Source organism: Arachis stenosperma, chromosome 2 (genome assembly GCF_014773155.1).
Source record: "Arachis stenosperma cultivar V10309 chromosome 2, arast.V10309.gnm1.PFL2, whole genome shotgun sequence".
NCBI classification, from domain to species: Eukaryota; Viridiplantae; Streptophyta; class Magnoliopsida; order Fabales; family Fabaceae; genus Arachis; species Arachis stenosperma.
Genome location: NC_080378.1, coordinates 106,639,296 through 106,651,809, shown reverse-complemented (window position 1 = coordinate 106,651,809; position 12,514 = coordinate 106,639,296). Strand labels below are relative to the sequence as shown.

The window sequence follows — 12,514 nt, the reverse complement described above, 5'->3', positions numbered from 1 at the left end:
CTTAGTTGCACAGAGAACAATGATTGCTAACTGAAGTAGAAGATAAGTGCTAATAGATTAACAACTAAAAACAGACAAACCTAACAGCCTACTGATTTCCAGCAGTCCCGCTGGGGCCTGCGGCTTGTGGACAACTACGCCTGGTGTGACCTGGCTGCCTGCAGAGGCCACATCTCTTTGGCCGGTTCGGATCTGCTTCATCCATGTTGGTGCGAATTCTTGTGGATCTAGGACGACCCTCCCTCGCACGCCTCATACTCGGATCCGGTATAACGGTAGGCCCGGCGTAAGGTGGCCAGAAACCCTCTGGAATGGGAGGGGTAAATCCCATCTGATAGACACCGAAGACGGAACTCAGGCGATAGACCTCGTGGACGTAAGGCTGCCATGTAAGTCGTGAATAAGCACAGCATGCCAGTGCGTGCGGACAGGGAAAATGGAGTGCTTGGAAGTATCCACAATCACAAGTCTGAGACCCTAACGAGACCCTGTACGTACCAAGAGAGAATGAACCTGTCGGAGTCGTCTCAGCAACGGTGTACTCCGAGTTATCCCTGTCGTAAACAGTCACCGTGAAGCACCTGACTGTCCTCAGGTTGGCCTCGATACACTTTACTAGGTATTGACTGAATTGTTGTCCAGTACCCATCTGAGCCTCGGCCTCCCTACCCTTACGGACAAATAGCTCAGCTAGCCTTCCGTATGTGGCCTTCACCAGCAAGCAAACAGGGAGGTTTCTTACCCCCTTCAGGATTGAGTTGACACATTCCAAAATATTGGTCGTCATGTGCCCGAATCTCCGATCCTCATCACAGTACTGTGTCCACAACGAATACTCGATTCGGTTCGTCCAGTCACACATTGCCGGATTCTCAGACCGCAGAATGTCAAACCAGTAGTCGAACTCCACCTCGGTCTTGGCATATGCGGCGTTAACAAGAAGCCTCCGGGCATCTTTTCCCTTGAACGTCAAGGCAAAATTCGCTGCAACGTGTCGAATGCAGAACGCCCGGTACGCAGCAGGGGGTAGCCATCCCCCATCCGGAGCCTCGAGGGCTGCTTTGATGCCGTTATGCCTATCTGAAATAACTAACAGACCCGGCTGAGGTGTCACGTGCTCACGGAGGTGGGAAAGAAAGAAAGACCATGACTCAGCATTCTCACCCTCAACGAGTGCAAATGCCACGGGGAGGATGTTCGAGTTTCCGTCCTGTGCAATGGCGACTAGCAGTGTTCCCCCATACTTCCCATATAGATGGGTGCCATCAATACTCACCAAAGGCTTGCAATGACGGAATGCCTGGATACAAGGGGGGAAAGTCCAGAACAGCCTATGAAAATAAACCTGAGACTCGTCAACCTGTCCCCCAACTCGAACAGGGCAAGTCCTGAGGACGGCTACAGTGCCAGGCATCGTCAGCTGAACTCCTAAAACCCACCTAGGGAGCTCATTGTACGACTCGTCCCAGTCCCCATATATGACGGCAACGGCCTTCTGCTTCGCCATCCATACCCTCCTGTACGTAGGCCTGAACCCAAAGTGTGCGGCCGTGGCATTTTGAAGCACCTTGATGTTCACAGCTGCATCAGCCCTAACCATCGGCATAATGAAGGTGGATATGATATGGTAGTCCAGACTCCTATGGTCGCTGGAGATGGAGCTGGCAAGACATGTATGCGGTCCGTTGTATCGCTTCACTTCCCAGATACCCTTCCGCTGTCGGAGACTCAACCGAATTAGCCATGTGCACCCATTCCCAAACTCAGAACACTTTCCCACATACCTGCGGTAGTCGGACTCAACGACCTTGTACTGGACCCCTCGGCGGATACTGTACGTCTTCACACTCAACAGCGCCTCATCTTTATCCTGAAATTGTTGGCCAACCTGGAACTTGTTCATACCGGCAGACCCCTCAGTATCTCTAGCGCCAAATCCTGAGGGTTGCAGAGCGTTTTCGTCCTGCCGCATGGCATCCAGGTCCAACGAGAAAAAATGGGGTGGATACTGCTGTGTGCCAGAACTAGATCTACCTGTAGCCCTTCTCGGAACAGTAGTTCCAACATCATCGCCGCTTTCATCAGCGATCATATCCGACTCAACGTCATCGTCATCTGGATCATCAAACAAACCATCACCAACACCAGCCGGTGTGGGACAATGTACCTCGGTGGGAATATGTTCCCCATACCGAACCTCGTCTCCAACATTGCCGCTCAGATCAACGGCAAACGAAGGGGACGCAACAGGCTGCATCGGTGGCTCATACACAGGAGCAGAGGATGAAGCAACAGCAGGTCTCGAGCTCGAGCCGGCAACCACGGCTATAGTATTGGCATTCCGGTTCGAACCACCCGAGCTAGATACCACATCAACCAACTTTGCCAACAGCTCTGGTGTCCTTACCTCGGGAAACTGCCTACGAGAAAGAAACATAACCTGCAAGTCCTCGTCACTACCGATTGTGAAACAATCAAACTTCACGGTGTCATGGAGCACCGCTGTTGGAATGCGGTAGAAAAACTTCTTGACCCTTTTAACTCCTTCAAGACCAAGCTTCTCCAGCACAGAGCTAACAAGAGCATCGTAGGTGGTTGTTGGCGTCACGATAATACATAGGGGATCCTTATCAGTGAACTTCACGCCGGACCGAGTTTTTCTCTTTATCGACCCTCTGTAATGTACCAGAACTAGGAAACTGTCCTCACTAGCCATCTCCCCTCTTTGTTGAGAGCATCATGAGTTCACAGCATATATATACAGCCCTGGCTCGCACTATATATATGTAATTCGAAACAATTCGTTTCGAATTAGGTTGTATGACAAACTAACCTAGTAATTCGAATTAACTAAATTCGAATTTGCAAAGTATAATTCGAGACAAGTTGTTTCGAATTACTCTATGTTGTTTCGTTCCTAGTAAATCGAGTTAACTCAATTCGATTTACTTTCATTTGTTTCCTTCCTTGTAATTCGAATTAACTCAACTCGAATTACATTAGTTTGTTGCCTTCCTAGTAATTCGAATCATATCAATTCAAATTACTTGTTAGCATAATTCGAATCTAATTGATTCGAATTATATAATAATTCGTCCTGGTGGATTCAGGTGTGGATTTTTGATTTGGCTGATTTGGGTAATTTTCAACTCTCCTTGGCTTATTTGGATTTTTTACCCTTTTATTTGCTATTATGATCTACTTTTGAAGTCAAATTAAATATGGTGAGGCAGTTTGTCATAAACATCTATTCGCATTGAATTTAGGGACATAGGAAAAAAACATGGTTCAGGCTTTATTGAAAGGTTTAATTATTTTTAGTGTTAACGATGAATCTATGTTATGACCCCATTAATATTGGGTCGCTTACTTTGTTGGTTAGCATATTAGAATTTGTTAGGAAAATAAATAAGAATATTGATTATTGAGTTATTGTATTAAGTATAAAAATTAATAAATTGGTGAATTTTTTAAAATTTTTTGAAAATTAGTAACTCATCTCGAATAAATAAAAGTATTTTATATTTATATTCCAAACAAACTTTAATATGCTAACTAACTAATTAAGCAGTTTAGGGCTGATTTTTTTTATATGAAAAAATATTAGTATTTTTTGTTAGAAATGAGATTATTTAGTATAACTACAGATGGATGAATTTTATAAGTGGAAAGTCAACACGTGATAATATTCGCGTATTGAACACATTGTAACATCTTGACTAATCCGTGAGAATTGTATCAAATAATTTTTATAATATTATAATACACTTCAAATATTAATATTTAAATAAAACATCATCTCTATTTCTATATTAAAAATAATTTCCGGCGGTTTAGTATTAGTTGGTTCATAACAACGCAAGTGTTGTATTGATTGAAGTCATTATCATAACCACCAAATTATGGAACAGGGTAGGGTCAATATTAAAAGTTAGGAACACGATTTAGTCAAATAAAACATAAAATCTTATACAAACATTTTGATTTATAAAAGCCGGATAATTTGCACATACATATCTTTTTACATGGTAATCTTAGATATGGTATGTCGTTAAGCTAAATTAACGATAAAAAACCAAAAAAGAATACAAGACATGGAATTTTCTTAAAATACAAAGGGTGAAGCTTCAAACTATATATAGTATAGTTCTCGAAAGACTTATTATGATGGGACATCAATTTTGTCCTCAAAACGTTAAATTTTGTTTGGTATTAATCCAGACGTCAACCTTCTGATGCAAGAAAACGATGAGGTATGATATGCTACATTATTTACTACTCAAAGGTCAAAACAGCATGATTTCATTTCACCCTTAAATATTTATTTTATCATGCGCCATTTTATTATATTTTATGTTGTTTTTTACTTTTTTTTTGTTTTTTTTTTATGAGTAGACTGGCCACTCAAGTAAAAAGTTTGGGATACATTCTACACAAATTTGGATTCGAGTCTTCTTAGAATAACTTACTCAATTTATTTTGAAATGATGTAAAAGACTAAAATTTTAACATTTGGATTTTTGATATTTTTTATTTTATTCCATTTTTTTCCCTTAACAAGCATTCAGAGAATGGGAGCAAAGAAGTTTGCCGTGTAAAAAAATGAAGAGGAGACTCAGGAAGTCAGGAGTGAATTCTTTGTTTTTTTTTTTTTCTTACAATATCTCCTAACACGATAGATTAAGGACAAATTCGTTGCGAAACGAAGTTTTATTTAACGGTTTGCTACACAGGTTGCTGCATGCACAAAAAATAATTCGAACTCTCAACACTTGTTTAAACGTACTATTGAACTAACCACTAAATCAATTAAAATTGATTTTTTTTATTTATGGGTATAAATTACGAGTGTTTTGGGCCTTAGAAAAAGTAATTTAAAATTTTGTAGTTGACATTTGTTAGGCCCAATAGGCCCAACTGTTGACCCAAATTAACGAAACCAAAAAAATGAGGGGGAAAAAGGCAGCGCTGATCCCACGTTACCCGCCGAAACTCCGAGTGTGTGGGTGTGGCGGCGTGGCGCTTCAATTCACGAACTCGTGAAAGTGGAATTGGGAAAAGCGTGAAATTTTCGATTAATTGGAGGGAAAAAGGAAAAATGTCAAGACGCGATGTACCTGATTCTGATCCAGATGACGATGCCTCAGCTTCAAGCTCCGGCGAGGAAGAGGAAGAGGCGGAAGAAACCACCGTTGCCGAGACCGCAAAGACGGTTTCGGAGTACGAGAAGCAGAGGCTATCGAGAATAGCGGAGAATAACGCAAAGCTGGAGGCACTAGGTCTGCATAAAATGGCGTCTTCCTTGTTGAACAGAAAAGGGAAAGAGAAGCTCAAAGAAGAAGAAGAAGAACTAGATGATCATGATGATAATGATGATGAGTATATCCCCGACGATGATGCAGAAGAACCAGTATCAGATTCTTCGGACGATAAAGATGAAGAATTTGTGATCGGAAATGCTTCTGGATCGCGCAAAAGGAAGGTATTTCACTGAAAACCTTGTTATTTTAGGGTTTAACCTTTTCTGGTTGCTGTTGTTGAAATGGGGCAAAAATTGCAAAATTGAGTTACTTGTTTTGTTGTTGGTGTTGGTAGAATGTTCAATTTAAGATAAAGCTACCCAATTATGATGTTTATTACTGTCCTCATACCTATGCAACAGGTGAAGGACAAAGGTTTAAAAATGAAAGCTAAAGTGTCTGGGAAGAAGCATTGTAATAGGAATTCAGAGTACATTGATGGTGATGATGAAGATGAAGCTTTGAGGCTGGTAATTTTGATGTTTAGATCATGTTTGTTTTTGTTTTGTTTGTTATATACATCCTAACCAATTTAACCACATTAGTTGGTTTAGCGTTTTCGATAAACTAGTGCAACAAACATTTCTCTAACTATATTATAGTTGTGGATAGGCAATTGCTCTTTCTCTGCAAGAAAGTGGTGTAGAAGATTCCTCTTCCAAACATTTAGTGAAGAACATTACCAAGTCTGAGAAAAAGAGGAATATTCAAAATCAAGAAGATAAAGAAAGAAAGAAGAACAAGAAATCGGTTTGTATTGAGTCATTCATTTATCTATTCAGAAAATTCATCTTCTTTATAATTTTTTTAACTTGAATTATTGGAGTGCTTCATTCACATATCTTTTAGTTAATATTTTGATTGTGACTACAGTTTGCTAGTAGACTGCAAATGACTGAAGATGAACTCATTGTACACTTCTTCCAGCTTGATGGTAATGTCTTCTACTGTTATCCATAAAAAAAGGAACCATTTCTTTTTTTTTTTTTCCTCATTAAGCTCTCAATTTTCCAATATAGTCTAAGAAGCCATTTTTAGCCCATCACAATTCTATATTATTAATGTTTATCGCATAAGCAATTTGCTCTAATGCTCTATGTTTTTGTATGCATTGATTTGGCCTCTATAGTATATACCTTCTTCAAATGGTAAGTCTATATTTCTGTTTTAGGTATCACATATTTGACATTGATTAGGATGAGATTAAGCAATATCTTGCTTATGTAATTATTTTATTATGACTAGGTTCTAATCTTGTGTGTAAATGAGAGTAGAAAGCTTTTTCCTTTGCTGTTTTTAACTCATCACAAGGTGTTGGTGCTTGACAATGACAAGTGAAGTTGTGGCGTGCAGAAGCAGGAAAAGGAACTGTATCAATGAGAGATCTACAAAGAGCAGCCACAGCTCATGATTTCTCTTGGACTGACAAAGAATTGGTCGATATGATTCGTTGCTTTGATAGTGATGGAGATGGAAGGGTCAGTATTAAATAGCATTTTTCAATTGTTCTTGTGTTGGGAAAATTACACTTGCCTCTAGAATTTCGGTTAAGTTCAATCCGATCCTTTATTTTAAATAAAATAGTTCTTGACCTCCCCTAAAGGAAGGTTTTTAGTTTTTGGGGAGGATTAATATGTATATGAACAAATAGAGGCAGGTAAAGATTAATTTCACCAAATCTCAAGGATGTAATTTAGCCGTTTGTTTTTGGTTGGACATCAAGAAGAACATCAATCACCATCTAGGCTCTACAACTTGACCATTTTCAACTTGAACTTTGATATTGCTAAAATATTATAGAATGACATCTATTTTGACCATATGTAATTAACTACTTAAGAATGATTTGTTGTGCTGCAGATAAGCCTTGACGATTTCCGGAAGATTGCTGTTCGATGCAACTTGATTAGAGAGACTTAATTTTGTCATATAGCAAAAGCCTGTATACATTTGCTATCACTAGAGAGACTCTGAATGTATTGATTTCGTGTGGAGTGACACATAATGACGTTTACTCTCTCCCATGTAATAGCAATTGTCATCGTGATGAAATTGACATATTTCAAACTCTAGGTATTTGAAAATTACGTATATCTAACACTAAACTTTTAAATATTCTAATTTTGTTAATTTGACAGCTGTTGGGTAAAGTAGCATCTAATTTGGTCTAGTGGCTAGTATATTAGTTTAGAATCACAATACCACTTAATAATTTTTCTTTTTCCTTATTTTTGTGAAAACCAAAAATAGTATCACAGAAATGGCAAACCTAAAAATAAAATTCAATCATCTGTGCCACATAAAATAAGATTGTTATACAAATTTCCAAATTTCTTAAACCTGTCTACTGTCTAACCATTGCTTTTGCCGATACAAGTACCTATGCCAGATCACAATCCCAAATTTCTAGTTGCAACACAACATTACATTAATTGGCGTTTTCTTCATTCATATCACACAATGTTCTTGGTGCTGGCAATAACATATAGTAGGTCATGTTCTCTTCAGTAGGAAACCCAAAATGATGCCAATAATGCCAACAAGCACTACGTATATAAATGGGATACCACCACCACCTCTCTTTGCAGAACGCCTCAGAAGTTCCTGCAAATACAAGATTCCATACCAAACCATAGCTTTGCATTAAACAATCATAATTGTGATTAAATAGTTGCAATAATGAAAAAATATGATGCAATCATTAACTTTGGCACCAATTGTCTCAACTGTTTATATGTGCTATTGATAACTAAGCAATACAACTAAGACAGCAATCAGAATCCTCAATAGAAATTATAAAACCATGATGTTTCTGGATGAGATAAAGTGGTGGGGTTACCCATAAGATTAACTAAATGCACATCATTTTGGCATATATTTCCAAATCTCTAGAATTTTCCATGTAGATGAAGTAAGATGGTGTGAAAAGATAGAAGAATCAGTACTTGATTGGATGTTAACTATGAATACAATCAAGCATTAGCTGTTTTTGTCTACATGGCAGAATCTAATTTGATGGTGTATAGAAAGTAACTCAATAACGGGCAAAGCATAGTAGGATAGGCGAAGGAACGACCAAAATAATAAGTTTAGGGGAAAAGAGAACAAACAGTATCAGCACCTATAAACAACATAAATTGAATAGCATACTATTTCTTGTGATCTGAAGGGTAAGAATATCATTTTAGAAATTGAAAACTCATCAGGTTTCCTTTTGTTCATCTGTCTCCACTTTTCTTATCCCTTATCAAATAGAACCATAGACAAGATTTCGAGATATTCAGATACAATTGACTATGGACAGAACTTAGAAGAATAAGATGATATGAAATTTTCTATACTGTCAACTCAATATCTAATTCTTCGGACATGATCACTTGATTGTAAAATTTTCTTTCATATAGAGTGAGAAGGTCCAAAATAATTAAATATAAATACCAAACTAAGTATATAACAATTTTCTGTGCAATTCTGTGTTCAAAGGAAATAACTAGTGTAAGAACATGCATAAAAGAATTTTTTTTCTTCTAAATAAATTCTGTACCAGTTCTTGCTGAAGTCTTTTATTTTGATCAATAATAGAATTCCTCTCATCGGTGATCTTCGAAATAAGAGCCCTTGCCTGAAATAATAAGAGTCAAAAAAAGGAATCAAGCACCAATTTTTCCAAATTCGCAATGCCAAGCTTCTGGTACAGATAGTAGAGATAAGACGGCCATTACAACCTATAAGAAATGGAGTCTACTAGTACATTTGTTCAACTATTACAATAACTAATGTAACTAAAATGAAACAAAATGAATAAATAATCTTTCAAATTGTCGATTCCAGTACGTTCAGGAATTACAGGCAGAGTCAAACAATGCGGCAAGCTAACCACGTGGCTCATAAACTGGTCCCTTAATTAGCATAACCCTTTAAAGAGAATAGGGATTAAATGGAGTTATGGTTGCTTGCATGTTTAGGTTGGGGTCAATTGCAAACAGAACACATTAGCTTTCCACAAATGTGCACCATATGGATTCTAATGTGAAGACCAAGGGCGATAACAATGTATCCTTCTAAATATCATGGAACAGAAAGGTGTTATAGAGAGAGATATAGGTCACCTCAATTGAACCATCCTGTTCGGCGTGCTCATTGAAAGCTTTTGAAGCCTGCAATGCATGTTTATTGAAATAATCAATCAGGATGATAAAGTGAAGTTTTTTGTCAGAAAATATCATCTAATCCACCAATTACATACAGCTGTAAATTCAGGAACACTTGAATGCCCATTTTCTGAAATAGATGCTCGAGGCGAGGACTCTTCGTCCGAACCTTCTTGGACAGGGGACGGTGGTCGAGGAGGGGAAACATAAACAACTCTCAATTTGCACTCTTCTACATCATGGCCAGATTCTTTATTGAACTATACAAGCAGCAAACATGGATAACTACTAGGTTATTAAGGGCGTATGAAAACATCATACATTGTTTTATCAGATACATTTAACATATAGTTATTCTATAAGAATCACTTTCTTGTTTAGTTAAATGGATACCATTTCTGGAGTAATATCTTTTGGGGTTGCTCCGGATGGTGCAACTACACTTTGAAGGAGAAACTTATCTTTGCATTGCATATCAGGTGGTGCCTCCTTCTGGGCTTGCATTGTCACTGAAATATAAAGACATGCAAAATCAATATGCAAAAGGACCAGTTGGAAACTTGCACATAGGAGGAAAATTATATAAAAAATTGAATTAGTTTTGAAAAAGTGATTAAGTGACAGTTAAATTTTTTTATTGCGCTATCCAATCGTGTATAGGCACATTATTAGAAGTGTTTGACAAACCTCACGGCCTTGTTGATAATTGTCCTAAAATAGAAATATAGAAACATTGAGAGACACGACAAGAAAGTGACAAAATTGGCTCAATTTTCCATCCATGAAAAACCTGAAACAATTTTCCATCTTCAAAAACTTCGGACTAGGACAGTATTGTCTCTGTCTCCATTCTCTTAAAGTCTTAATGTTTCTGTGTTTTCTATCTTGAGACACTTACCAAACACAGCTCAAAGATCATATAAAGACAAGATATGATTGATTCATGGTACAAAACATATTTAAGCAAATGTATATCAAAATTCAAATTTTACCAAAGAAAAAGGACTAACAAAGAAAATTGCCAATTATAAAAACCAACTGTCATTTGAGTTCAGGGAACACAGATTCTAACAAAAGATTGCTTGAGAGAGAGAGGTTAGAAAGAAACCTATAATATCACATGTAGTCCTTGGCAACACAATTCCAGTGTTAGGTCTTACACAGTACTTCTTTGGGTTTGTTGTCTTAACCTAAAAAACACAAATCAATTCCACCACAAATAAAAAATCACAAATCTCCATGACATACACAGCACAAAAATTCAACAAAACCCTAAAGAAAAACATAATTGACAAGAAAATGAAAAGAGAAATTCAAGTAAAAATTGGGAACCTTGAAAGCCACATAGTTATCTGTTTTGTTAGAGAGCTGCAAAGAGCAAGAGATCTGCTTCCTCAATTCAACTGTTCCAACAAAACCCCAGAAGCCAAAACCACAAATTATAAGAAAATTAGAACACCCCAGATGCAAAATTCAAACTTATAAGTAAAAAGAAGAAAAGAAAAGAAATAAAAATCGAATTTTTCATTGAAAAGTAAGCATTTTTTTTTTAGCTTACAGGGGAACTGCAGCTCCTGGGGGTGTATGTGGAGAAGCTCGCCGGAACTCATGGCGGATGGGATCGGGGATGATCTCCGGAGAACAAGATCAGCGGCAGTTTCCGGCGAGTTAAAACGGTTGTTGCACAGAGAGAGAGAGAGAGAGAGAGAGGAGCAAGTTGCAAAAGCAACAAACGTGGGACAGTGTGGGTTTTTGTTGGTATGGTGTATGTGGAAAGGTTTGCCAAAGATCAGCACCAAGGGTACTTTTGTCTTTTTACTTGAATAATTGATTGATCTGACTAAGAAATTTTAAAATAATAAAAGAAGGAAACTTAGATCAAGTTTTCTTTTTCGTCTTTTCTTTTATTTATTTTTTAATGAGTTTGGTTTTTATACGTAAAAATTTTACATAAATAAATAATTATGTATTATTAAATAATTTAATTAAATAATCAACCAGTAGAATAATCAATCAAATTTATAATAATAAATAATCAAATCTCTAACAAATAAATTTATTTATAATTAATATTTTCTTATGAATATCAAATAAATACTTTTGTACACCATGGCTAACTGAAATTATTATCCGTATAAATGTAACAGGATTGATATAGAGAGTGATAGGTAAATAATGATCATTTTAAATAATATAAATAATTATTAATTAAATAAAAATATATCATATCTCTAAATTATTTATCTAAATTTTAATATTAAAATAATCATCTATATGCCTAATAAAATAAATATTCAATATATTTATTGTTCATATTATTTAGTATTTTCATTGTCTTCCGATACTTTTTTTTTACAAAATGCAATCCATCATTAAGTCATTATTTGTATAGATAGATAGATAAATGTGGAGCTATTTAGAGGACATATTTGGCTTGTTTGGACATTAAAACAAAAATATAAATTTTTTTATAAAATTGTAAAATAAAGGAAAATAAAAATTAAATATTATTAGTTTAGAATAAATTTTAGTTAGTAAATATTAACATTTTTAATTTGAGATATATTTCCAATTGTAATATAAAATGTATTAATAACAAAATACTATATATTAAATTTAGAATAAATAGTTAAATTAGTTTTCAAAAAATCACTCATTTTTTAAATTAATTCTTGAAAGATTTTTTAATCAAATTAGTTTTCGATTAATTTGTTGATGTAAAATTTTAAATGACACCACAACACATATGACAGATCGAGTGATCCTAATTGGCAGTTAGCATAATAAGTTTATGAAATTAAATCAAATCAATCTCAAATTAAGAGATTTTAATATGTTTCAAGTCCCCTCCTCAATTAGATTTTAATTTGATCTAATTTCATAAACTTATCATGCTAATAGTCGATTAATGCCCCTATATATATGTTGTAGTATCATTTAACGTGACACATTAATAAATTTTGGCGTTGTCAATAAAAAAATGACAGAAGTACTAATGCGATTAATTTAAAATTTTGAATGACGATTTTGATTTAAAAAAAATTGGAGACTAATTTAGAGAAT

General features: G+C 36.0%; 3 protein-coding genes across 3 annotated transcripts; 1 reads left to right on the top strand and 2 right to left on the bottom strand.

Annotated features, from left to right (window-relative positions):
* Positions 1 to 88: 88 nt before the first annotated feature.
* On the bottom strand, positions 89 to 2,716 carry LOC130963403 (uncharacterized). The gene has a single exon (XM_057889525.1). The coding sequence runs from the start codon at positions 2,714 to 2,716 to the stop codon at positions 89 to 91; it is 2,628 nt and encodes an 875-aa protein (XP_057745508.1).
* Positions 2,717 to 4,972: 2,256 nt separating this feature from the next.
* Positions 4,973 to 7,815, top strand: LOC130961110 (uncharacterized). Its single transcript, XM_057886793.1, has 6 exons — positions 4,973 to 5,482; positions 5,663 to 5,770; positions 5,913 to 6,050; positions 6,174 to 6,234; positions 6,654 to 6,778; positions 7,161 to 7,815. Exons 1-6 carry the CDS (start codon positions 5,099 to 5,101, stop codon positions 7,218 to 7,220), a joined length of 876 nt encoding a protein of 291 aa, XP_057742776.1. The 5' UTR covers positions 4,973 to 5,098; the 3' UTR covers positions 7,221 to 7,815.
* Positions 7,553 to 11,222, bottom strand: LOC130961111 (vesicle-associated protein 1-2-like). Its single transcript, XM_057886794.1, has 8 exons — positions 11,010 to 11,222; positions 10,784 to 10,854; positions 10,560 to 10,641; positions 9,845 to 9,960; positions 9,547 to 9,711; positions 9,410 to 9,457; positions 8,845 to 8,922; positions 7,553 to 7,904 (listed from the first exon to the last, which is right to left on the bottom strand). Exons 1-8 carry the CDS (start codon positions 11,059 to 11,061, stop codon positions 7,794 to 7,796), a joined length of 723 nt encoding a protein of 240 aa, XP_057742777.1. The 5' UTR covers positions 11,062 to 11,222; the 3' UTR covers positions 7,553 to 7,793.
* Positions 11,223 to 12,514: the final 1,292 nt, after the last annotated feature.